The sequence below is a fragment of the Lithobates pipiens genome, unplaced genomic scaffold (assembly GCF_037356315.1).
Source record: "Lithobates pipiens isolate NorthernLeopardFrog02 unplaced genomic scaffold, aLitPip1_a1.2 Scaffold_1, whole genome shotgun sequence".
Classification (NCBI taxonomy): Eukaryota; Metazoa; Chordata; class Amphibia; order Anura; family Ranidae; genus Lithobates; species Lithobates pipiens.
In genome coordinates this window covers 186,058,330-186,081,836 of record NW_027507685.1, presented here as the reverse complement: position 1 = coordinate 186,081,836, position 23,507 = coordinate 186,058,330, and the positions used below count along the sequence as shown (strand labels likewise).

The window sequence follows — 23,507 nt, the reverse complement described above, 5'->3', positions numbered from 1 at the left end:
ACCTAGGTTTGCTGTTGTACTCCAGGGAAGCGAGAGTTTTTCTCCCTTCAGACAAATTGCAGACTCTCACATCCGTGGTCAAACTGCTGATGAACCGCAAGTGGTCGTCACTCCACTTTTGCATGCGAGTACTGGGGCTCATGGTAGCCTCCTTCGAGGCAGTACCTTATGCCCAGTTCCACACCAGAGTCCTGCAGAAGGAGATTTTGACAAAATGGGACAAATCTCAGTTGTCCCTGGATCGACAGATCCAGGTGAGCCAGTCAGTCAGACTCTCTGATCTGGTGGTTGAGGTCCCCAGTGATTCAGTCCGGAAAACCGTTCCTTCCTCTGAAATGGACAGTGATCACAATGGACGCCAGTCTATCCGGCTGGGGTGGAGTGATGGGGGTTTAGTCGGCTCAGGGCCTCTGGTCAACGGAAGACTCCGAGTTGCCGATCAATCTGCTCGAATTGAGAGCGATCAGGCTGTGCCTCTACACATGGTCAATGAGACTTCAAGGGCGTCTGATTAGAATACAGTCAGACGCCATGTCGTACGCCTGTCGTGTACGTCAATCACCAAGGGGGAACAAGAAGTTCAGCCGCTGCACGGGAGGTCGCTCACATCCTTTGGTGGGCAGAGCGACACGTACCGGCCCTGTCAGCCATTTACATCCCGGGAGTGGAGAACTGGTAGGCGGACTAAGTCGACCGATGCTGGACCCAGGAGAATGGGCATTGCATCCGGAGATATTCAGGTCACTGTGCCTGTAGTGGGGGCACAACAGATGTCTCAATCGGAAGGTGCCAAGATTCGTGTCCAGGACAAGAGATCCGTGGGCCGATGCGTCCGACGAGCTGGTGGCTCCGTGAGATCAGTACCAGCTGATCTACGCCTTTCCTCCACTGAAACTGTTGCCATGTCTGATTCGTAGAGTGGAAGCCAAGGGGCTCCCAGCAATACTGGTTGCCCCAGATTGGCTTCAGCGTCCCTGGTACCCAGACCTGGTGCGTCTGGTGGCAGACGCTCCCTGGCGACTGCCGTTGCGAGAGGACCTTCTGTCTCAAGGTCCAATTCTCCATCCTGCTTTACCATCGCTGGCTTTAACGGCATGGGTATTGAGTGCCAGGTGTTGAGGAACCTGGGTCTGTCGGACTCGGTGATTCCAACTATGTTGAGGGCACAAATCTTCTTCTTGGAAGATATACCATCGTACCTGGAAGGCCTATATAGCCATGTGTGAGGAGAAAGGATGGCATCCGCGCTTCTTTTCCATATCCAGGATCCTGCTGTTTCTCCAGCAAGGAGTTGACCAGAGATCGGCATTAAGCACCATCAAAGGGCAGCCTTAGCCTTTTTTTTTTTTTTTTTTTTTCCCCCAACGACCCCTGGCATCGCGCTCCTTAGTAAGTACCTTCGTTCAGGGGGTACGACACGTAGTCCCTCCGGTACGTCCAGTTATCCCTTTGGGATTTGTACCTGGTGTTGTCGGCGCTTCAAAAATCGCCGTTTGAAAATATCAGGGAAATTCCCCTGTTTACTCCTTCCCAGAAAGTGGTCTTTCTAGTGGCCATCACATCGGCCAGGAGGGTTTCAGAACTGGCGGCCTTGTCCTGCAAGTCACCCTATCTGATTATCCACAGGGATAAGGTGGTGTTGCGCCTGCAACCGTCTTTTCTACCGAAAAGGTGGTCTTGGCTTTTCATATCAATGAGGACATTGTATTACCATCTCTGTGTCCTAAGCCGAAGCACCCTAAGGAGGTGGCCCTTCACGCTCTTGACGTGGTTAGGGCTCTGAAGGTGTATGTCTGCCACGGCTCCTTTTTGGAAGTCAGACTCTCACTATTTATTTGTTTCAGTGGCTGCTCCAAAGAAAGGCATGGCGATCTCGTCGGCCACCATTTCCAGGTGGATCAGACGGATTGTAGTGCAAGCCTATGCCTTGAAGTGCCCTCCTTTCCGGTAACAGCTCACTCCACATGTACAATCGGAACGTCTTTGGCCTTCTGATACCAAGCGTCTGTCGCTCAGGTGTGTAAGGCGGCGACCTGATCATCTGTCCACATGTTTACCAAGTTCTATAAGGTAGATACCAGTGCATCGGCTGATGCCTGTTTTGGCCGCAAAGTTTTGCAGGCAGCCGTGTAGTTGCAATTGAATATGCAATAGATGTTTTTTCCTGTTTTTTCGATTAAAATGCAGTACGGTTATGTTAATTCACTGTTGCATTAGTTCTTCAATTTGGTGCGGTCTTGGGGCTCACTCCTGTTGAGGATACCCTGTTTTTTTTGTGGTGGTTTTCCACACACTGCTGTTTTTTTGTGGGTTTAGTTTCACTACTTCCCACTTGCCATGGTGGAAGAAGTTTTTACCCACCCCTTGTTTTGGCACTGCTTGGGTACGTCCCATTTGTTAGGAGCTGTACTCACCGTAAAATCCTTTTCTCTGTAATTCACTGACACACAACACCCGCCCCTCCTTTATCTTTGTTTATACTGCTTGTTGACGTACTGATGCTGCTTTGCAGGGTGGGGCCTTGTAGCCTGAGGGACCACCCCCCCTGGGCGGAACTAAGAGTTCTGAGTGTTAACACTATGCCTAGTATTCTCCTAGTGATAGGACTAACAACCATTTGTTACAGAGCGGAGCTGTGTCGGTCAGTGAATTACAAAGAAAAGGATTTTACAGTGAGCACAAAAAATCCTATTTTTATTCCACTGCTGTTGATTTATTTTTGGGCCCTCGATATTTGTTCTAGAAAATTTGCTTCGCCCCAAATATTTAAAGCTAATGCTGCCACCACATCCAAAGACTGGTGGGCTGCCATATATTACAATTTTGTTCTTGAGTTTGAATTTACTTTTAAGGCTCTGTTCACATATGTGAATTGGATGCGTTTTTTTTTTAACTGCATTCGATTCACAGGACACTGAGCCAGTTCACATATCTGTGGTGCACCTCAAATTCAATGCGAATTTATAGAGTCCTATGCATTTTCTGAGCACTGAATTGGGGCCCACCCTCCCCCCAATCCATACCCAGGCCCTTAGGTCTGTTATGGATTTTGAGGGGAACCCCACACCAAAATAAAAAAACTATGGAAAATTTAAAATTTAAAATATACCAGACACTTATCCGAGCAGGAAAGGGGGGGGGGGGTGTTATCATCCGGAACCATACCAGGCCACATGCTCTCAATGGGGGTGGGGTGATGCCTTGTTGAAGGGGACAAAGGCATCTTCCCCACAACCCTGGCCGGTGATTGTGGGGCTCTGTGGGCGGGGATCTTTTCGGAATCAGACGGGAGGCCCCCCCAGATCCAGCCCCCTCCCCCAATGTGAATGAGTATGGGGTACTACTCATTCACCCAAAAAGTGTCAAAAATAAACACAAGCAGTTTTTTACTTTTTTTTTATTTATTTATTTTTTTTTTTCTACTACAAAAACCTTGTCTTTGGATCCAGTGTCAATCACGATGAACCCCGCTGTGAAAGCTCTGTACCCGCCGCTTGCTTTCACTGTCTGGGTGGCCCTGCTCCTTTAGTTAAGAACTGTCAGTCGCATCCCTAGATGCCTCGTATGCTTCGTCATTGATTCAGCATGCTTCGTGAGATGATGGCAAGGGGGGTAGGGCCATCCATCCCCCCCATGCTTGTGGCATGTGGCCTGGTATGGTTTGGGGGCTCTCGCTTGGCTGCCCTCAAGAACCCCCACCCACCCCCAGGCTGCATGCTCAGATAATGGTCAGACTCTAAGGGACCCCCATGCTATTTTTTGAAATTGTATTGCTGGCAATTTAGTTTACATTCAACTGTCAGCGGGGAACCTGCTGACAGCTGATGAGTCATCAGTTGTTAAGGATATGGCAGCCAGCTTCCTGTCGGGCTCCACTACAATTCAGCTATTAAAGATGCCGGTGGCCACCCGCTCTGACAATTTTCATCTGAACCGTATCTGAAATCGCAGCTCAACAGCTGCTTTGAAAATTCACTGTGAAAACTGACCAAGAATTCTCACCGCACATGTGTGAACCTAAGTTTTGCTCTATAAATTGGAGTGCCGAAAACAGATTCGTATTGTAATGAATGTTCTAGCCTTAATTGGCAGGCTGTCTTTGTCGGCGTCGCTGTTTTCCTTTCAATTGCTTTTAGTAAATACTTTTTAGGAGTTAAGATTTTTTTATTTATTTTTTCTAACATCCATGGCTCCAAAAACAAAATCATTTGTTGCCAGACTTCACAATTAACAAATTATGAATGTTTGCAGTGTCTCTTGAGAGAACTTTTTCAAATGTTTTGTGATTTGGTTGAAAATGTCACTAAAGCAGAAGAGGAAAATCCGTGTTCAACAGGTCCCTCGAACAGATCCAACTCTGTGTCGTCTCTGGATCTGGAAGAGACTGGGGAGTCTGTGTCAGAGCTGGGAGCTGGACCATCAGGCAGCAATGGAGTAGAAGCATTGCAGCTGCTGGAGCATGAACAAGGTGAGAAAGAGATGATCTTCATTCATAATTGTGCTGATAGTAACACAGCTGGCCAAAGTTAATTAAAACCTCCTCTTGTGTGTTTAGCTACCACACAGGACAACCTTGATGATAAGCTACGCAAATTTGAAATTCGAGATATGATGGGGTTAACAGATGACAGAGATATTTCTGAGACGGTCAGTGAGACATGGAGTACGGATGTTCTAGGCAGTGACTTTGACCCCAACATTGATGAAGATCGACTGCAAGAGATTGCAGGTGAGTGAACTGGAAAAACAATGATTAAAAGCATATAGCGTATTTATCGGTGTATAACACGCACAGGTGTATAACACGCACATTCATTTTAAGAGGGAAGTTTCAGGAAAAAACTTCAATTTTTGTATTGGCATGTAACACGCACACGCTATTTGCACCTGATTTTCATGGTGAAAAAGTGAGTGTTATACGCCAATATATACAGTATATAGGCCGTATTTAAACATTCAGATTTTTATGCCATTTGTTTAATTTTCCAAATATTTTCTTTCTAGTCTATCAAGGCACACTGGAAGTGTTTAACCTTCGGGTAATACTGCTGCCAATACGAAGACTGGACAATGGCAAACCTTAGGCCAGCCAAGAATGACTCCTCCCACTATGGGAGGAGTTATTCTTGGCTGGCCTAAGGTTTGTTTGCCAGTGTCCATTCCGGTTGACGGCAGTATAACCCTCTGTGAGGCAGGCTGTATGGGGCCATAGGAGTTCCAATGGCAGCCCTGTCTGTCTGCCTTTATGTATAGAGGGGGTGATGTGTAATTTTTTTTTCAGTAATCGGTGTTAGAAATTCTTTTTCATATTAGAATTGAAGCATTCTTAGCTTGTAGGATACTTGACCACTTAAGCCCTGGACCATTTGGCTGGCCAAATTCCAGAGCACTTTTTGAGATTCAGCACTGCGTCGCTTTAACTGACTATTGCGTGGTCGTGGGACGTGGCTCCCAAACAAAATTGCATATTTCTTTACTTTTTGCTATAAAATCCTCCAAAAAAATATAAATTAATTTTCTTACATCAGGGGACACAGAGCCATAGTAATAACTGTGGCATATATATATCGGCGTATCAGGTGCTGGACACTGGCACACCTCTTAAGGCGTGAACTTCCCCCATATAATCCCTCCCTTTACTGGGAGTCCTCAGTTTTTTTCACCGGTGTCTAAGGTGTTGGGCATGTGGTAAGGATGTGTTGTAGTAAAAAGGAAAAATAAGAAGGATGTGTTGTAGTGAGCGCCACGGGCAATAATCGTTTGAGAGCCAGCCATCCTGACCGGATCCGTTCTGATGTCTCCATAATGGACTAAATGAATGTTACCCGGGCCTTGTCATCCAAAGACACAAGGTTTTTGCTTGTGAATGCTTTTAAAGCTGGGCCCTGGGATCCAGTACATTTTGGTAGTAAAGCCAATAATAGTTTGGCAGGGTCGTCTTCTCGCAGGTCCAAGATTGCGGGATTACCTGAGTGTATCCCAGTTCCTGAAGGTTTCCTTTCAAGGGCTCGGAGCCTACCATGAAGGGCGAAGGCTGGGTTTTATATCTGATAAACACTGCGGCGAGGAAAGGTAGGGGAGATATTTTCTCAGGAATCTCGCCTTCCCTGTATTGTTTCCTTGATTCTGTCTCCATCCTTCAGTTGCCATTGCTATGGGACATCCCACATAGTTATTACTATGGCTCTGTGTCCCCTGATGTAAGAAAAGAAAATAGTTTTTTTAAAACAGCTTACCTGTAAAAATCCTTTTCTGTGATGTACATCAGGGGACACAGAGGTCCCTCCCTTCTTATTATACACTTTGATTGCTTGGCTACAAAACTGATGACTCCCAGTAATGGAGGGGTTATATGGGGGAAGTTCACGCTTTAAGAGGCGTGCCAGTGTCCAGCACCTGATAAGTCGATATATAACCCACATAGTTATTACTATGGCTCTGTGTCCCCTGATGTACATCAAAGAAAAGGATTTTGCAGGTAATTTGTTTTAAAAATCCAATTTTTTTTTTTTTCCCCCCTCAGTTTAGGCTGATGCGTATAATTCTAATTCTACATATTTTTGGTTAAAAAAAAAACCTAATAAGCGTATATTGATTGGTTTGCGCAAAAGTTATAGCAGCTACAAAATAGGGGATCATTATATATATATATATATATATATATATATATATATATATATATATATATATATATATATATATATATATATATATATATATATATATATATATATATATATATATAATATTTTTTTATATATATATTAGTAATGGCGGCAATCGGCTTTTTTTTTTTTTTTTTCAGATCTGCAAGGCCACAACTTGGTCTGCAGTCCATACATTCACCAGATTTTATCAAGTGGATGTAAAAAAGGGCATGAGGATATTGCCTTTGGGCGCAGTGTGCTGCAGACAGCAGTATAGGTCCTCAAGTCTGTTGTCGCCCTACGTGTTGTCTCCCTCCCCTCAAATAGCATTGCTTTGGGACATCCCAAATAGTAATTACTATGGAGCTCTGTGTCCCGTGATATACGATATCGGCTTACCTGTAAAATCCTTTTCTTGGAGTACATCACGGGACATAGAGGTTTCTTCCCTGTTCTTCTGGGGCTATATGTATATTGCTTAGCTACAGAAACTGAGGTGCTCCCAGTATGGGAGGGGTTATGTCCTTTTTAGGGTAGTGTCCATCACCTGAAGGTGGCTAAAACCCACATAGCAAATACTATGGTGCTCTGTGTCCCGTGATGTACTCTGAGAACAGGATTTTACAGGTAAGCTGTTATAAAAATCCTATTATTCCCACTGACAGTAATCGCATGTAAAAAATATCCAACAGGATGGTTGTACCCAAGTTGATGGAATGATTTAATCAGCCTGCATAAATTGAAATTGATTTGGTCCCAGCTGAATCGATTGAATTTTTAAACCATGTATGGCTGGCTTAAAGTGGTTGTAAAGTCCAAACGGTTTTTACCTTAATGCATTCCTTGCGTTAGGATAAAAAATGTTTAGGTATCAGCATCGCCCCCTCGGCCCCCCTTTACTTACCTGAGACCTCATTTGATCCAACGCCGTGCACGTCTGCAGATTTTTTTCTCCTCTTACTTCTGGGTCTCGCTGGCTTTGTTGGGTTCCATTTGGCTTCCAGTGCTGTCTAAGCCAGTGACAAGGAAATGGGGGGGGGGGGGGGGGTGGGTGGGGCCAAGTCCTACTGTCTGTGTCAATAGACGCAGCAGAGGGATTTGGGTGCAAGTATGCACGAATGCCCCCATGGGAGGTGGCTTCCCATGAGGGCACTGGCCAGAGGAGGGGTCAGGAGCGCCAGCGGGGGACCTGACAAGAGGAGGTTCCCACCCGCTATGTGTAATTCCAATGCACAGAAGTAGGTAAGTGTAGACATGTTTGTTTGTTTTTTGTTTTATTTTTAATTACCTTTTACCCACTTCCCACTTTGTACAATCCTCTGTTTTCTAATGCTAGGTCCCCCTGTGTACATGCTTTATTAAAACCAATGCTGCCCATACCTTATTTCCAAGCACTTCTCCGCTCTCTTAATCTGAGACCTGCAGGGGGAGGGGCCAAGAATCCCTCCTGACATCAGTCGGGAGGGGAGAGGCGTCCCGTCACGTGAACGCCAATCGGTGCGTGGAAATGCGGTATAGGCAGCATTTTAGAAAGCATGTATAAGGCCATTTAGCATTAGAAAACTTTAACACAATCCTCATTGTTGTTTCAGCAGAAGGGGTGGACACTTACTAGCTGACAGGTAAGGGGAGAGGATGGGGGAAAAGCAGAGAGGAGAGCTGCAGATGACAAAGGCATGTAAACTGACCACAGTGCCAGGGCTCAGCAGCCACGATAAACTGTGGTCAGTTTACAGAGGGGAGGGCATAGCCAGATAGGATTAGTCAGGTATTTCTGGTGATACAAGGGGCCAAATTACACAGCACTGCTGGTATTCTTTAAAGGTACAGGATCTCTCCCCCCCTTTTTTTTTTTTTTTCTGTAAAAATGGAAATGCTGCTCTTGGGTTGCACTGACCCTATGTGTTTTTTCATTGTTGTGTTTTTAGGCGCAGCTGCAGAGAACATGCTTGGTAGTCTGCTTTGCCTCCCAGGCTCTGGCTCTTTACTGCTTGACCCATGCACAGGCTCCACGATTTCAGAAACCACCAGTGAAGCATGGAGTGTAGAGGTGCTTCCCAGTGATTCTGGTGAGATGCAATGCCAAGCTATTATTTTAATGGTTCACGTGTGTCTTGTTTGTTAAGCTACAGCATTAAAAGCAGCAACACCTTGATGACATAAGTGGTTTTTCCTTAGAAGCACCTGACTTGAAGCAGGAAGAGAGGCTCCAAGAGCTGGAAAGCTGTTCTGGCTTGGGCAGTACATCCGATGACACGGAGGTGAGAGAGGTCAGCTCAAGGCCCAGCACCCCAGGACTGAGCGTTGTGTCAGGTATTAAACAGTTCTAGTTTTTCTATGACTTCGTCAACTTCAGACTTTCATGTGACTTCAGAAGCCAAATTACCTATCCTTATTCCAGGCATCAGTGCCACGTCAGAGGACATACCCAACAAGATTGAAGACGTTCGTTCAGAATGTAGTTCTGACTTTGGAGGAAAGGATTCGGTAACAAGTCCCGAAGTAGAGGACTGTGTTCATAGTAAGTACTGGGGTGGACATGTCTGAATATAGCGACAGTTTTCTCAATGTAGAGCTCCAGGCAAACCTTTAAATGCATAATTGAAATACATTTATTTTTTTATAGTATTTGCAGTTTTGGAGAGCCGTACTTGTGATACACACACTCCTGTTAGTAAGATCTCTCTGCTTCTTCTTGGTCAGCTTTATTGCCTCCTAGGTCAACTCATAAGACACAGGGTGGCTGATTCAGTGTCCATATTAGAAGATAAATTGCATTATGAAGAAACACTGTGTCGCCTGTCTGTCCAGTGTGAACAATATGTGTCAATCACAAGATTGGGTATGCAAAACAACAAATCTGTTTAGCAGGTATTGCCTAGTACACACAATGCGATTACCAGATTATTTATTTTTGTTTTTGCATGCTAGTCTCATATTGAAAATGAAGAGTTTACTAAAGTTACGAAAATTCTCATTCAACAAAATCAAAATTTGTAAGTGATGTCATGTGAGGCATTTGTATTTTTCAATGACAACTGTGCTGATTAAACAAAAAATTCTTACGATCTGGTATTGTACACTATGGAAAAATTTTAGTGCTTCTCTCACCGGATAATTTGGCTGTGTACGAATGATCAGATTATCATACTATCGCTTCGAAAGCAGTATTTTTGTACCAGTTTCTGATTGTGTGTACGGACTTTAAGGCTTCGTTCAGACCGGCACTGACACTTGTTCTGCAAGGAGGCTCCCTTTTTTTTTTTTTGCGCCAGCCTCTGCCCCAGGCTGCGCGTGGGCAGCCTATATAAATGGATGCAGACACAAGCTTTCTCTGTCAAAATGTACAGCACTTATTCCTACATTAACATAATCCTTAATACAAATTCCTAATGCAATCTTATAAAGAAATGTGCCAAAAAATGAAATGAAAGGGATTAGGTAATAAAAAAAGGCCCTCTTTGTTATTGCATACAGGCGTAGATGCAGATGCTGCATGGACAGAGCTGTATGTAGCCGCATGTCAAAATTCGATATACAGGCAAAAATGGATGCATGAAGCCAAAGGCAGATGTGTGTGTGTTTGGATCCATGCACCAGCTTGTGCCATGGCAGCCCCTTTTCTTTGTGACCCCATAGTAAGCCACTTGCTATGGGGGCTCACAGTGCATACCTGCTCCTGAGCTGTGTGTCTGTGGAGCAGCACTTTATAGATGCACATAGTGGGGCTTAGCCGCTCACCCACCACTTCATCCCTGCATTTGATTGACAGCAGCAGTAGCCAATGGCTCTTGCTGCTGCTCGAGTCCGTGTGAAGAGGAAGGGAGGGAGAAGAGATGCAGCCATGCACAGCACTTGATCCGTTCACACAGGGAAAGGGATGACAAAAAATAAAACGTTTTTACCTATTTTAAAGTGTTTATTTAAAAACAATGCCTTAACAGACATGTCATATGTACCTGCTGTTTGCAGTGGTTTTGCACAGAGCAGCCCCGATCCCCCTCTTCTTGGGTCCCCTGCTGGCATTCTGGACCCTTCCTTGCCGAGTGCCCTCATATCAAGCGACTTGCTATGGGGGAACTTGTGCATGCTCACTCCAAATCTGTCTATAAGACAGAGCATGGCTCAGCAGTTCCTCATTGGTTGTGTTTGACCGCTTCCCTGCTTTCTCTCAGCCAATAAGGCGGCAGAGACCCAGGAGAGCAGCCACTTTCATGCACATCGTTTGATTGGGCTCAGGTAACTAGAAGGGGGGCTGAGGGGGGAGCTGCACACTGAAGGTTTTTTGTCTTCATGCATATAGTGCTTGAAGGTAAAAAAAAACGTTCAGCCTTCAGAATCACGTTAATGCAAGGAATGTATTAAAGTAAAAATGTTTTGGCTTTAGAACCATTTTAGTAATATCTCCATGTTTTGGGGAATGGTGACATTTTGGATACAGTCAGCCATTCTGAAAAGTGGCATTTAAATACATGACCTCCCAAAATTGAAGCACATCCAGCTAGTGTATAGCTATAGCAATATTTGGAGTGACTGGCACATACTGTTCTTAGGTGGTGGCTAGTTGGTGAAAACAAGCAAAATCAATGCATGCCGGTGCATCAAAGTCATTTGATGAAGAGCTTCTTTGTTATGCAGCAGTGTTAGATGAAACAAACCTTTTTTTACATCGGCCTTTTTACCTCAGAGAAACCCTTAATGTCTTGAGGAACCCCTGCTAATTGGTGGTAAGTGAGAAAAATGCCCCTTACATTGGTGGTCAGTGGGAAGAATGCAACCCTTATGGGCCCATACACACGATCAGCAAATAGTAGGAAAAATACCACTTTCAAAGTGGTCATATGATAATCTGATCATTCATTCTCAGGTTTCGAGAGCTGATCACAACAGTTCATCTGTTAATATCTGATGGAACAAGCACGAAAAATGTTCTCGTACAATACCAAATTGTACGATTTTCGTTGAATCAGTAAAGTCGTCGCTCGAAAACAAAATACAACACATTACATCACTTCTGCATTTTTATTCTGTAATCACCCAGGGTTCCCTTTAAAGCCTGTTTACTTGGACCTTAGAAAGCAAACTTGTTTTTGTAGGATGCAAAATGTTTAGTTGGTGCTATTAGTAGACACTGTTTGACAGTATAAAGGTCAGCACTGAATAGAAAGTATAAAAGGATCCTTTTGGAGAAACAGAAAACAGTTTTGCTGCCATTATAGTACTGACAGACATATAGTATTTATGTTTACATATAAGTACTCAAATAATCCAGGTATACAAAAATCAATCAAGTAACCGAAGAATAGTGTAATATTCCTAACGTGCAGCTTGCAGACCACTGTAAAGGTTATGTAGTCTATGAACAATGACATTACCCCTTCCTTGTGGTTTTTGTTCTATTGCCAGTTATAAGTGATAATGGGATCTATGCCCCAGGACTGACAGTCATGGAAATGACCATGTAAGCAACAATCTAAAAAGTGTAGGGGGCTTGTAGTGATTTGGGGTTCATATTCAGGGTTAGAAATGTTCCCAGTTTTAGAAAACTCATTATGCTTTGCAAATGCTTTCTTGGCAATACACCCTATTTTTATTTATTGAATGAGTTATGTAAAAAAAAAAAAGGGAGGAGGGGGGCTTAAAACTTAAACTGAATGTTAAAATGGTTAGTTTCTTTTTTAGATGCTGCTTAAACCCCTCAACCCCCCCTCCCCCCCAAAAAAATAAAACGGCTTTGGCTGCAGTAGTAACCCTCTGCAAACTACTGTACTTGAATGCCCCTTTACTAAACTACTATTATTTTCCTGTTTTTTTTTTTTTTTTATTTGCATTTTAGCCTCTCGACCAAGTGCGCCAGAAGGCCCCAGCCAAAAAAAGACAAGTAATATGCCTTGTTTATTTCCAGGCGTACATCATATCGCCTCACCACCATCCCAAACTGAGTCCTTGTTAGCCATGTTTGACCCATTGGCTCCAGCATCTAATGAAGGTAATGCTTTGTATTATTTTGTCCTCATGTAAAAATTGGAAGAAAACAAATTGTTCTGAGAGGGTGTATTATCTAATGTGAACCTTCTATCATATCAACAGATGGGATGGGGGCTCTCCTATAAATTGATGAGTGGGGAGCGGCAACAGGTGTAGGTTTAGAAACAGAGGACCAGGCACCATGTGCACAGGCTGGATCCTAAAAACACCTCTGGGCACAAATAAGAAGTAACAGGATTCTCACAAGCTGAAATTTCACCATGGTCTAAGAATACTCATTTAAAGCTGAATTTTAGTTGTGGATGTTTTATACTTGGTTATGTTGTTCCAAGCTGGACCAATGTAACCATGTACAATGGATATACAAAGTATGCACGCCCCTGTTAAAAATGTCAGGTTTTTGTGCTGTTAAAAATGAGACAAAGATAAATAATTTCAGAACTTTTTCAACCTTTTTAATGTGACCTATAAACTCTACAACTCAGTTGAACAAGCTGAAATCTGTTTAGGTGGAGGGAAGTAAAAATAAAAAAAATGGTTGCATAAGTGTGCACACCCTTAAACTAAAACTTTGAAGCACCTTTTGATTTTATTACAGCGCTCAGTCTTTTTGGTTATGAGTATCAGCATGGCACATCTTGACTTGGCAATATTTTCCCACTTGTCTCAAAAACACTCCAAATCTGTCAGATTGTGAGGGCATCTCCTGTGGATAGCCCTCTTTAGATCACCCCACAAATTTTCATTTGGATTCAGGTCTGGGCTCTGGCTGGACCTTTCCACAACTTTATCTTCTGATGAAGCCATTCCTTGAGTTGGATGTATGCTTTGGATCGTTGTCATCCTGAAAGATGAAGTTCCTCTTCATGTTCAGATTTCTACTAGAAGCCTGAAGGTTTTGTGCCAGGCGCATTCCCCAGAACAAAACTTAGAGGAGGTGGAAAAAAAAAAAAATTCAGCAGCTACAAATACTGGGGCACTTACCTGTCCAGGAAGCCCGCGATGTATGCACCCCAGCCAATCCTCGGATTGACTCCCGGCTGTTGCCACCGCCATTCCTGGTAAGGGAAACCAGTCGTGAAGCGGCTTCACAACGGGTTCCCTACTGCGCATGCAATTTCTAATTGGCCCGACGGCAGGGGAAGGAGGAGGGGAGTCGCGACCCATCTCTAGAAGTGGGGGAAAGGTACCTGTCAAAAACAGGGCCTCCGTTCCCCCCCTCCCCCATGAAAGGTGCCAAATTTGGCACCGGAGGGAGGGGGGGGGATTGGGGGAAGAGGCGTAAAAGCAAGAGTTCCACTTTTGGGTGGAACTCTGCTTTAAAATATCCAAAAATAAATTATGATATACAATACAAGGAAATGCATATAATGTACACTATGCAATGACCACAAAAACTAATAATGAAAATGACATGTGGAATTCTCACCCATACTAAAGTCCTTGTGCCATCATACAAAAGCAGTCTTTAAAGCGGGAGTTCGGCTGTCTTTTTTTTTTTTTTTTTTTTATTTATTTATTTATTTATTTTTTTTTAAAAGTCAGCGGCTACAAATACTGCAGCTGCTGACTTTTAAAATAAGGACACTTACCTGCCCAGCGCGCCCGCGATGTCGGCACCCGAAGCCGATCTCCCGATCGTCTCTTGGGTGCTGCTGCCGCCATCTTAGGTATGGGAATCAGGAAGTGGAGCCTTGTGGCTTCACTTCCCGGTTCCCTACTTCACATGCGCGAATCGCGCTGCGCAATAAGGATGGTCCCCGCTGTCCCTGGGATCCTTATGTTTCCCAGCGGACAGCGGGGGACCCGCAGGAAGTGGCGCAAATTCTGCGGATATTTATGCCGGAAGTGGGTGCAAATACCTGTACTGTACAGGTATCTGCACCCCTTTCCCCCCCTGAAAGGTGCCAATTGTGGTGCCTGAGGGGGGGGGGAGGGTTCCAATGAGCGCAAGTTCCACTTTAGGGTGGAGCCCCGCTTTAAGTCGTGAAAAAAAATTGTGTAACTAGAAGGGAGATTCCACGTGACATCAATGTTGAGGTGAGGACACAGACAATAGAACCACCACCGGTTAGTTAGGAGGCTTACCAGTGTGAGAGGACTCAAATGGGCATATGCTCAATGAGTCAACAAGGCTTATGGTGCAACCACCAAAATATGGGACCTCCACATCTGGGTTCCAGATCACGTTGTAAAGCAATCCATTTGGTCAAGAAATGTCGCCAAGAAGTGATCTTCAGAAGCAGCCAGCTTGTCAGACCAAATCCTCAAGTGTTCAAAATAGCATGACCAAAAAAGAAAATAATCCACATAGTGTGAATCCGTATAAATGTAAAATTAAAAGAAAATTGGAAACTCTCACATTTAGAAAGTGGATCAAGCACTTAAAGAAAATGTAAGTTTGTGGGCAACGCAATGACATCAGCATGGCTCTGCTGATGTCATTCCCATAGACGCACTCCTAAAGCTTGTGGACAGCCTTCCCAGAAGAGTTGAAACTGTTATAGCTGTAAAGGGTGGGCCAATGCAATATTGAACCCTATGGACTAAAACCGGGATGCCGTTAACGTTCTTGTATAGGTAGGTGTCCCAATACTTTTGGTAATATAGTGTATATATGCGTGTTGCCGTATGGACTTTGCTCTTCCACTTTCTACTTTTCTCCTCTGGCAGTGCCAAACTTACCAGCGGGATACATGTAAAAATTGAATGGAATAGACAGAACTCTGTATAGTGCTCTCTCATAAAAATAAATAAATAAATAAAAACTCATAAAATGAACATTCCCTTCGAAAAACGCACATTAAAAAAGTGCCCAAAGTGCATTGAATCGAGCATATCCTATAGACCTGAGTACACAACAGCTCCCAGATACCACATCAGCATTGTAAGTGTGTTGTGCTCAAAAAGTTTAATGTCATAAGATTTTTAGTAAGTTGTACAAGGAGCACTTTCGGTCCCATTCTCTTTTTTTTTTTTTTTTTTTTTAAATGCAATCCGCCAGTGAGTTTGGTAGTCAGTGGTATAAAGTGAGCGTTTTTTTTATATGAGCACTGGGTATTGCATGGATTGTGCTAAAAAAAAAAAGAGCGGAAGACATTGAGAATTTCACAGCACATTGGTGGCTCTCTTCATTGAATTGCAATGTATGGACATCTGATTTAACATATATATTCTGTGATGATTTATTTCAATTGAGAGGGTTTCATTTAATATTTTATATTGCGCTGCATCAAAGTATTCATACAACTGGAGTTTCCGTCTGTTTGATCTTTTATGTGCTCATAAGTGCCCGTTCACACAGGGGCGACGTGACTTGCAGCGCGTCTCACAGACGCGACCTGCACACGACTTCAGCGGCGACTTGCAAAATGACTTCTGTATAGAAGTCAATGCAAGTCGCCTGAAGTCGCCCCGAAAATACTACAGGAACCTTTTTCTAAGTCGGAGCGACTTGAGTCGCTCCTATTAGAACGGTTCCGTAGTACAGAACGGAGCGCGACTTGTCAGGCGGCTTAGTCGCCTGACAAGTCGCGGTAATGTGAACGGGCACTAACAGTGAGTAATTTACTCTCTAGTGTATTTTCAGTATAATGATTTTATATGTAGGTGGTGTATTTTATGAACTCATGACTTGGGAGTTCATTTACACAAGATATTTTGTTCTGTGGAATGTTTTTTTTAGGGCTTGTTCAGAAGTGTGTCATCATGTGTTTAAGCAGCATTTATTCTGCCCTTTTAAAGCCTCATAACCGCCCTTCCACACCTGCTATGAATATTACAATCTGCACTACACAGTGCTGTTCATACAAGAGCTGTAGCATTGTGTCATGTTAAAAATAAACAGTATGTCCCTTTAATGAAGCATCAACACTTGTCAGCCGCCTCCATTGATTTTAATAGTAATGCTCTATAAGCACACCTTAAAGTGTACCTTCAATCATTTTCCATCTATTAAATCTTCTGCCCTTGTTTTTATCTTTGGATAGTAAAACATTTTTTTTTTCTGCTAGTAAATACCTTATACAGCCCACTTCCCATTTCTTGTCTGGCATCATGCACAGCTCGCGCTCTCACTCTCCTGAACCGTCAATGGGCAGGTTGAACGTGCTGTTGATTAACTGTTGACAAATGTCTTTCTTGCAGCCTGTGGTTGCAGGAAAGAAATTCGCACTGTTGACCAGCCTTGGGGGGGATAGGCAGTGGAGGCTCCTCTATCCCAGGAAGCACAGGAAAATGGCGAACTAGGACAGAGCAGCTCCAGACACTTCCTGTTTGTACAGAGTAGCTGTGTGCAGGGTGGATTTGATTAAACCAGTTCAGCCTCGGAAGATTTGGTTGCTGAATGACCAGGCCATTTTTTTGCGGTTTGACACTGCATCAGTTTAACTGACAATTGCGCGGTTGTGCGGCGTTGCACCCAAACAATTGACATCCTTTTTTTTTTCACTAATAAAGCTTTCTTTTGGTGGTATTTGATCATCTCTGTGGTTTTTATTTTTTGCGTTATAAACAAAAAAAGCGACAATTTTGGGGGGAAAAACACAATATTTTGTACTTTTTGCTATAATATCCCCCTTTTTAAAAAATTGGTTTGCACAAAAGTTATAGCATCTACAAAATAGGGGATAGATTTTATAGCATTTTTATTGCTTTTTTTTTTTTTTTTTTTTTGTATCGGGACTGCGACATTATGGCAGACACGTTGGACACATGACACATTTTTGGGATCATTGGCATTTATACAGCGATCAGTGCTATAAAAATTCACTGATTACTGTAAAAATGTCACTGACAGGGAAGGGGTGAATTGTGTTCCCTGTGTGTTTTTCTAACTGGGGGGGAGAGGGGACTGCCCTACAGCGGATGACAGATCGTGGTTCCTAGCTATTAGGAACTCGCCATCTGTCTCTCCTCACAGAACACACATGTCCCTGTTATGCCTCTCGTGACCAGCGGACATTGCGACCGTCAGCACCCCCGTAGTGCAGTGTGCACTTCTGCTATCCCGCTTAAAGGAGCCAATGTACAGCTATGACGGCTCACGCTGACCTGCTGCAGTACAATGACGGTGGCTGGTCGGCAAGCGGTTAAATCCAGTCAGTTTTTAAATCTCTAGTAAAAAGCCTAGTTTTAAATTTAAGTTGATTTAACTCATTTTTAAAGAGCAACTGTCATCTCTGTCCCGCAGCGACTCCTCCTCTGACCTGCTGTTGTGGAGTCAACAGCAGGTCAGAGGAGGAGCCGCTGGGACTGCCAGTGGACAGTCCCATTCGCTTTAATGGGATGGCTGGTGACGTGGCAGTGACACAACAAGGTGAGGGACGTGGCAGCAGGTGAGTGGATGCCCGCTAACAGGCGCTGCCATGATAGATCTGAAATGACAGGTGCTCTTTAAATGTAAGGACTTATTCTTGCTACTAGTTAGAATCTTTAATATTTGCAAACAAAATGAAGGTTCCCTATTTAGAATAAGCTATCGGGTTCATAAAACAGCGATATCAGAACTTGTTCAATCATACAGTTTGTAGTGTACATAGATTTGCAAAACAATGAGATAAAACAAAGTTCAGCAATATTCCTTTATCTCATAATTACTGTGAAATTGTGTGAATACATCAATGCAGTGCATGTTATCTTATGATTCATCGAATGAGTTTACAAAATGTAAATAATGCAGAATATATAGCCTCATGCTACATAACGAAGCTCCATTTCATGCTGAATTCATTTGGGTACAGTGTAGCATGACCGCGCAATTGTCATTCAAAGTGCATTACCGCTGAGAGTTTAAGTGGCCAGTAAGCAAGTGGTTAAAGAGGAAGTAAAGCCTCTTATAAAAAAATTAAAAATTGCACCCTGCAAGGCAAAACCATAATGAGCTAGTATGCATAGCATACTAGCTCATTATGAATTAACTGAAATTGAAGCCCTGGCATCAGCCCTCGTTCGCCTCCTCCGACGCTGCCATCTATCCCAGAGTAACTTCTGGGTATGGCAGCTCCGGTGCTGTGACTGACTGGAGCCGAGGTGACATCACTCCTGGGCATGCGCACTGTTGCCGCCACTAACGGTATGATCGTCGTTGGAAACGGCACGCTCACTGCCCCTGATGTCTGATGAATTATTTATTTCTGGTCTTTTTTTTTTTTTTTCTTTTACTATAGTCTAGTGATCCTTCTGGTAACACAGTTCTCGCTGTACTGTTTCTGTAGAGGAGCAGCATTGTCTCTATTGGGCTAGAAAACTCACTCTCTGGTTCTTATTGTGAGAAGGTGGTCTGTAGTCCAGAGTTGAACATGGCAAGGCTGAAAACACAGCTTGAGATAATGCTGCAGAGTTTCTGAATTTCTGACTTGATCAGTAGGCATTTCTTAGCACTTATCGAACAAATATAACACTTTCATTAATGTGTGTGTGTCCGAGAGGGAGCAAATAAGAAAAGTTATTAGTTTACCAACACAAAGGCATTCTGGCTCTCATTCATGTTTCTTTTTCCCCTTTTCAGTGGTGCGCCCAAAAGTTCACTATGCTCGCCCCTCGCATCCACCTCCAGATCCCCCCATTCAGGAAGGAACAACAGGAGGAAATGAGGCCCGGTTGCCTATATTTGGTTCCCATGTTTTTATTCCCACGGACTCTGATGCTTATAGGCAGAGACACTCTTGCCCAGAGAGATTGGTGCGGAGCCGCAGCTCAGACATTTCAACATCTATCCGACGGCCAATGAGTGATCCTGGTTGGGCACGCCGAATAGGAAATGAAGATAGGGAGCTGCCACCTGGTGTAGCAGGTTTAGGAGCAACAGCAACCATGAATGTCTCACAGTCTTCATCGTCCTCACCAAGCAAGGACTCCTCAAGAGGAGAGGTTTGTCACCTGCATCATAAAAATATATATATATATTAATATATTTTTTCTATACAGATGTCTTAAATGAAAATGCGTTTATCTAAAGGTGGATGGTATGCAAAGATGTGGCAAAGGCAAATGTTCATAACCAGTACCATAAAATGTACCTTTTTTAAAATCTCTAATTTTATATTTTCAGCCAGAAGAAAGGAAGGACAGCGATGATGAGCGCTCAGACCGCAACAGACCATGGTGGAGGAAGCGCTTTGTGTCTGCAATGCCAAAAGGTACTGAAGAAGTTATTTAAATTTTAAGCTCTCATCTTTTTTTTGCTTAATTGTTTGATATCTCCATCACTTCTGTGGCGCTGTACAAGATGGTTATGAATGCTGCCCAACACAATCGTAAACTTAAGACCCCTTTTCACACCACATATTGTGTCGGCGGTAAAATGCCACTATTTTTAGTGGCGTTTTACCGCCGGATTTGTGGTGCATTTCGGCCGCTAGTGGGGCGCTTGTACCCCCGCTAGCGGCCAAGAAAGGGTTAAAACTGCCGGCAATACGCCGCAATAGCGGGCGTTTTTGCCGACGGTTTTACAGCGCTGCCCCATTGATTTCAATGGGGAGCAGCGGTGGAGGAGCAGTAAACACACCGCTCCTTCACCGCTCCAAAGAAGCTGCTGACAGGACTTTTTTCTGACCTCCTGCCAGCGCACCGCTGTATTGTTAAAGCCCTCGGGCTTTCACACTACACACAATGGGGCAGCTTCTTTAGGGCGGATTGCAGGCGCTATTTCTAACGCTATAGCACCTGCAAAACGCCCTGGTGTGAAAGGGGTCTAAAGCAGAGTTCAACTCAAAAGTAGAACATCTGCTTTTCCGTCGCCTCCCCCGGTGCCACATTTGGTACCTTGCGGGGGGGGGGGGTACCTGTCTCCCGGAAGTTCGGCCCTTTCTACCTTCCACCGATGGACCAATTAGCTTGGCGTGCTTCACGCATGCGCAGTAGTGAACCAGCTGTGAAGCTAAAAGGCTTCCCTCCTGGGTTCCCTTACCAGGAATGGCGGCGGCTGCACCTGACAGCCAATTCCAAGATCGGCTGGGGTGCCGACATCGCGAGGGATAATATATTTAGTCAGCCACTACAAATACTGTAAATTTTACTGTAAATGACTGTTTAAATTTTTTCATAGGGCGGCAGTGGAACTCCTCTTTAAAGTACAGCTAAAGGCAAAATCGATAGATTGGAGAGGGATTTGAACATCTGACAGTTTTTTTTTTTTATTGCAGTCTGTGCCCCTGTTAGGGACATTTATCCGATTTTTGTCTTGTTTACCATTATCATTGAAAGGGAAAGTAAAAGAAAATCCCAAAATTGTGTTCCTAGAAAAGTAAGAGGGGAAATCTTCCAAATGGGTACACTAGTTCTGGTGACCTGGGGGGCACCAAGAATTTCCAGTTTTTGCTATTGGACAGGAAGTGAATCTCCTCAATGGGACCGAGATGACAAAATAAACCTTCAGGGGTTTATAATCCCCCAACCCCCCCCCCCCCTTACTCTATTAAAATGGCAGGGGGAAGAGTTTTGCCTATAGTTCCACTTTAACCACTTACTGACCGGCTCATGTACATATACGTCGGCAATTTGAAGATGGATAACTTGGTAATGGCTGCACCTTCTGCCACAACCGAGTATCCATCTTTAAATCCGGCGGTCCTGTTTCCAATAATGGTCTCTGGATTTGCCGCAAGATCACCATTGTCGCCAGCGGGAGAGATGCCACCCATTGCTCTCCCGCTCCTTCCGCCCCTTACTGGAGGGCCCCCACCCGTCTCCATACTATAGCAGGGCGGAAGCGACGTCTTAAAGGCACATTTTTTTATTTTACTGCATTTAAGTCCAAATATGAGATCTGAAGTCTTTGACCTCAGATCTCATATTTAAGAGGCCCTGTCATGCTTTTTTTTTCTATTACAAGGGATGTTTACATAAAGGGCAAAATTAGAGCCAAACTATCTAATGAGCACCTTGAGAATTGCTACTACATCATCAAACCAGAAAACTGTGTCAAATATCACACTAGTTTCTTTTACTTTTATGAGTAAAAAAATTGCAAAAAAATGTTATTACTCAAATGACACTTCAGCTGTCATTGCATACAGCGGAAGCCAGTCGGCGAGTGCACGGTACCAGATGTCCTCTGGCACCTGCCAAGGTAAACAATGCAGTTGCCCTTCTGACACGGAAGGGATAGAATTTGAGTCCCTGCAAAGGGAATACATTCCATCTCTTCCTCTAGTAAAATTGCCTCACACTGGCTAGGCACACGGTTAACCCTTTGATCGTGCCTTATGTTAACCCCTTCCCAATGAGTGTTATTAGTACATTGACAGTGCATATTTTTTTTAGCACTGTATTAGTGTCAATGTTTGCCGCTATAGACGCTGATCGCCGCCATTACTAGTAAAAAATAAATAAAGCTATCCCATAGTTTGTAGACGCTAATACTTTGGCTCAAACCAATAAATATACGCTTAGTGGGATTTTGTTTTTACCAAAAATATGTAGCAAAATATATATTGGCCTAAATTTATGCAGAAATTTGATTTTTTATTTTTTTTTCCAATTTGTTAGATATATTTTATAGCAGAAAGTAAAGAATATTGTGGTGGTGCCTGGGGTTTTTTTTGTTTTTTTTTCAACATTGTCAAGCCTTTTTGTTTATAGCGCAAAAACTAAAAATGCAGAGTTGATTAAATACCACCTAGAGAAAGCTCTATTTGTGGGGAAAATAAAGGACATACATTTTATTTGGGTACAGGGTTGCATGACCACACAATTGTCCGTTAAAATAATGCAGTGCACTAATGCATTAATTCCAGCCGCTGTATGCGATGTATGTACCCGCTGATCTCAATTATTGATACTCGACCTATTTAAGACTTGTTTGGTCTCTATGGTTGTGAGTGAAAATGTTTTCATTGTTTTGCTTTTTATTGCAATTCTCTTTGTAACGGATTATGAATGTAATTTTATTTTATTTTTTTTGTAAACTGTACTCGTACTTTTTGCAATAAAGATTTAAAAAAATAATGTAGTGCTGTATCGCAAAAAATGGCCTGGTCATGAAGGGGGGTAAGTCTTTCGGTCAAGTAGGTAAGGTACAGCTTGTGTGTTTATATTTTTATATACATATTTACACACAGCCCCATTTCCAAAAAAGGTGGATGCTTTTCCTTTTTTGTCCTTGTCCCTTGCACACAGAGATTTCTCCAGATTATCAAATTCTTTTATTATGTACTGTGCCTTGTATTTTCTTCAGGGGTGCCTTTGCTAAATTGCCCAAAATTTATGCTGCTATTAATTTCAAAATAACCTTTTTTTTTTTTTTTTTTTTTTTTCTTAAAAGGGTACATTTTCTCAGTTTAAACACATGGTTTGTCTTCTAATATGAAGTTATGGGTTTATGAGATTTGCAAATCATTGCAATCTGTGTACAAATTATGTAGACTTTTTTTGGGGGGGGGGAATTGGTACTTGCAGTATATATTTTTATTTTTTTCTACTGGAAAAAAAATAAGGTTTTATTTCTGAAAAATCAGCCCTTGCAAGATGTTTTAATGTATATGTTTTACAGCGTATGGTTGACCTAGAAATTACTTTCTCCCAAGAAGTACTTAGAAACAGTCACTCTAATCATGCAGGGAAAAGTGATGGCATCTCTACAGAGTCCTCTGCATGGGCAAGTTGACAGTGTCTCAGCTTGTGGCTCAACAAAAAGAAATCTGGATTGGTACATCATTGCACTGTCACCATTATCTTCATCAAGGCCAAAAATAGAAACTAATAATGTTGATGATTCATGTTTTTTCAGCTCCTATCCCATTCAGGAAAAAGGAAAAACAAGAAAAGGAGAAGGAGGACCTGGGGCCAGACAGATTCCCCATGCCAGGTACAGATTTAGTATCTTTATTTGCTCAGTTTTTGTTGTCAGTATTTAAGCTGTTAATAGTTGAC

At 43.2% G+C, this 23,507-nt stretch overlaps 1 protein-coding gene across 6 annotated transcripts in view; it reads left to right on the top strand.

Moving 5' to 3' along the window:
* Positions 1 to 23,507, top strand: part of GAPVD1 (GTPase activating protein and VPS9 domains 1) — a 143,618-nt gene that overhangs the window by 97,055 nt on the left and 23,056 nt on the right. Inside the window, exons 9-17 of one of the 6 annotated variants that reach the window (XM_077479007.1) lie at positions 4,337 to 4,468; positions 4,556 to 4,729; positions 8,576 to 8,716; positions 8,826 to 8,960; positions 9,049 to 9,168; positions 12,553 to 12,636; positions 19,144 to 19,505; positions 19,687 to 19,774; positions 23,365 to 23,442. In XM_077479007.1, coding sequence (XP_077335133.1) covers positions 4,337 to 4,468; positions 4,556 to 4,729; positions 8,576 to 8,716; positions 8,826 to 8,960; positions 9,049 to 9,168; positions 12,553 to 12,636; positions 19,144 to 19,505; positions 19,687 to 19,774; positions 23,365 to 23,442 — 1,314 coding nt within the window. Of the gene's footprint in view, positions 1 to 4,312; positions 4,469 to 4,555; positions 4,730 to 8,575; positions 8,717 to 8,825; positions 8,961 to 9,048; positions 9,169 to 12,483; positions 12,637 to 19,143; positions 19,506 to 19,686; positions 19,775 to 23,364; positions 23,443 to 23,507 lie in introns of all 6 variants that reach the window. The other 5 variants (XM_077479004.1, XM_077479006.1, XM_077479003.1 and 2 more) reach the window with 5 other exon arrangements.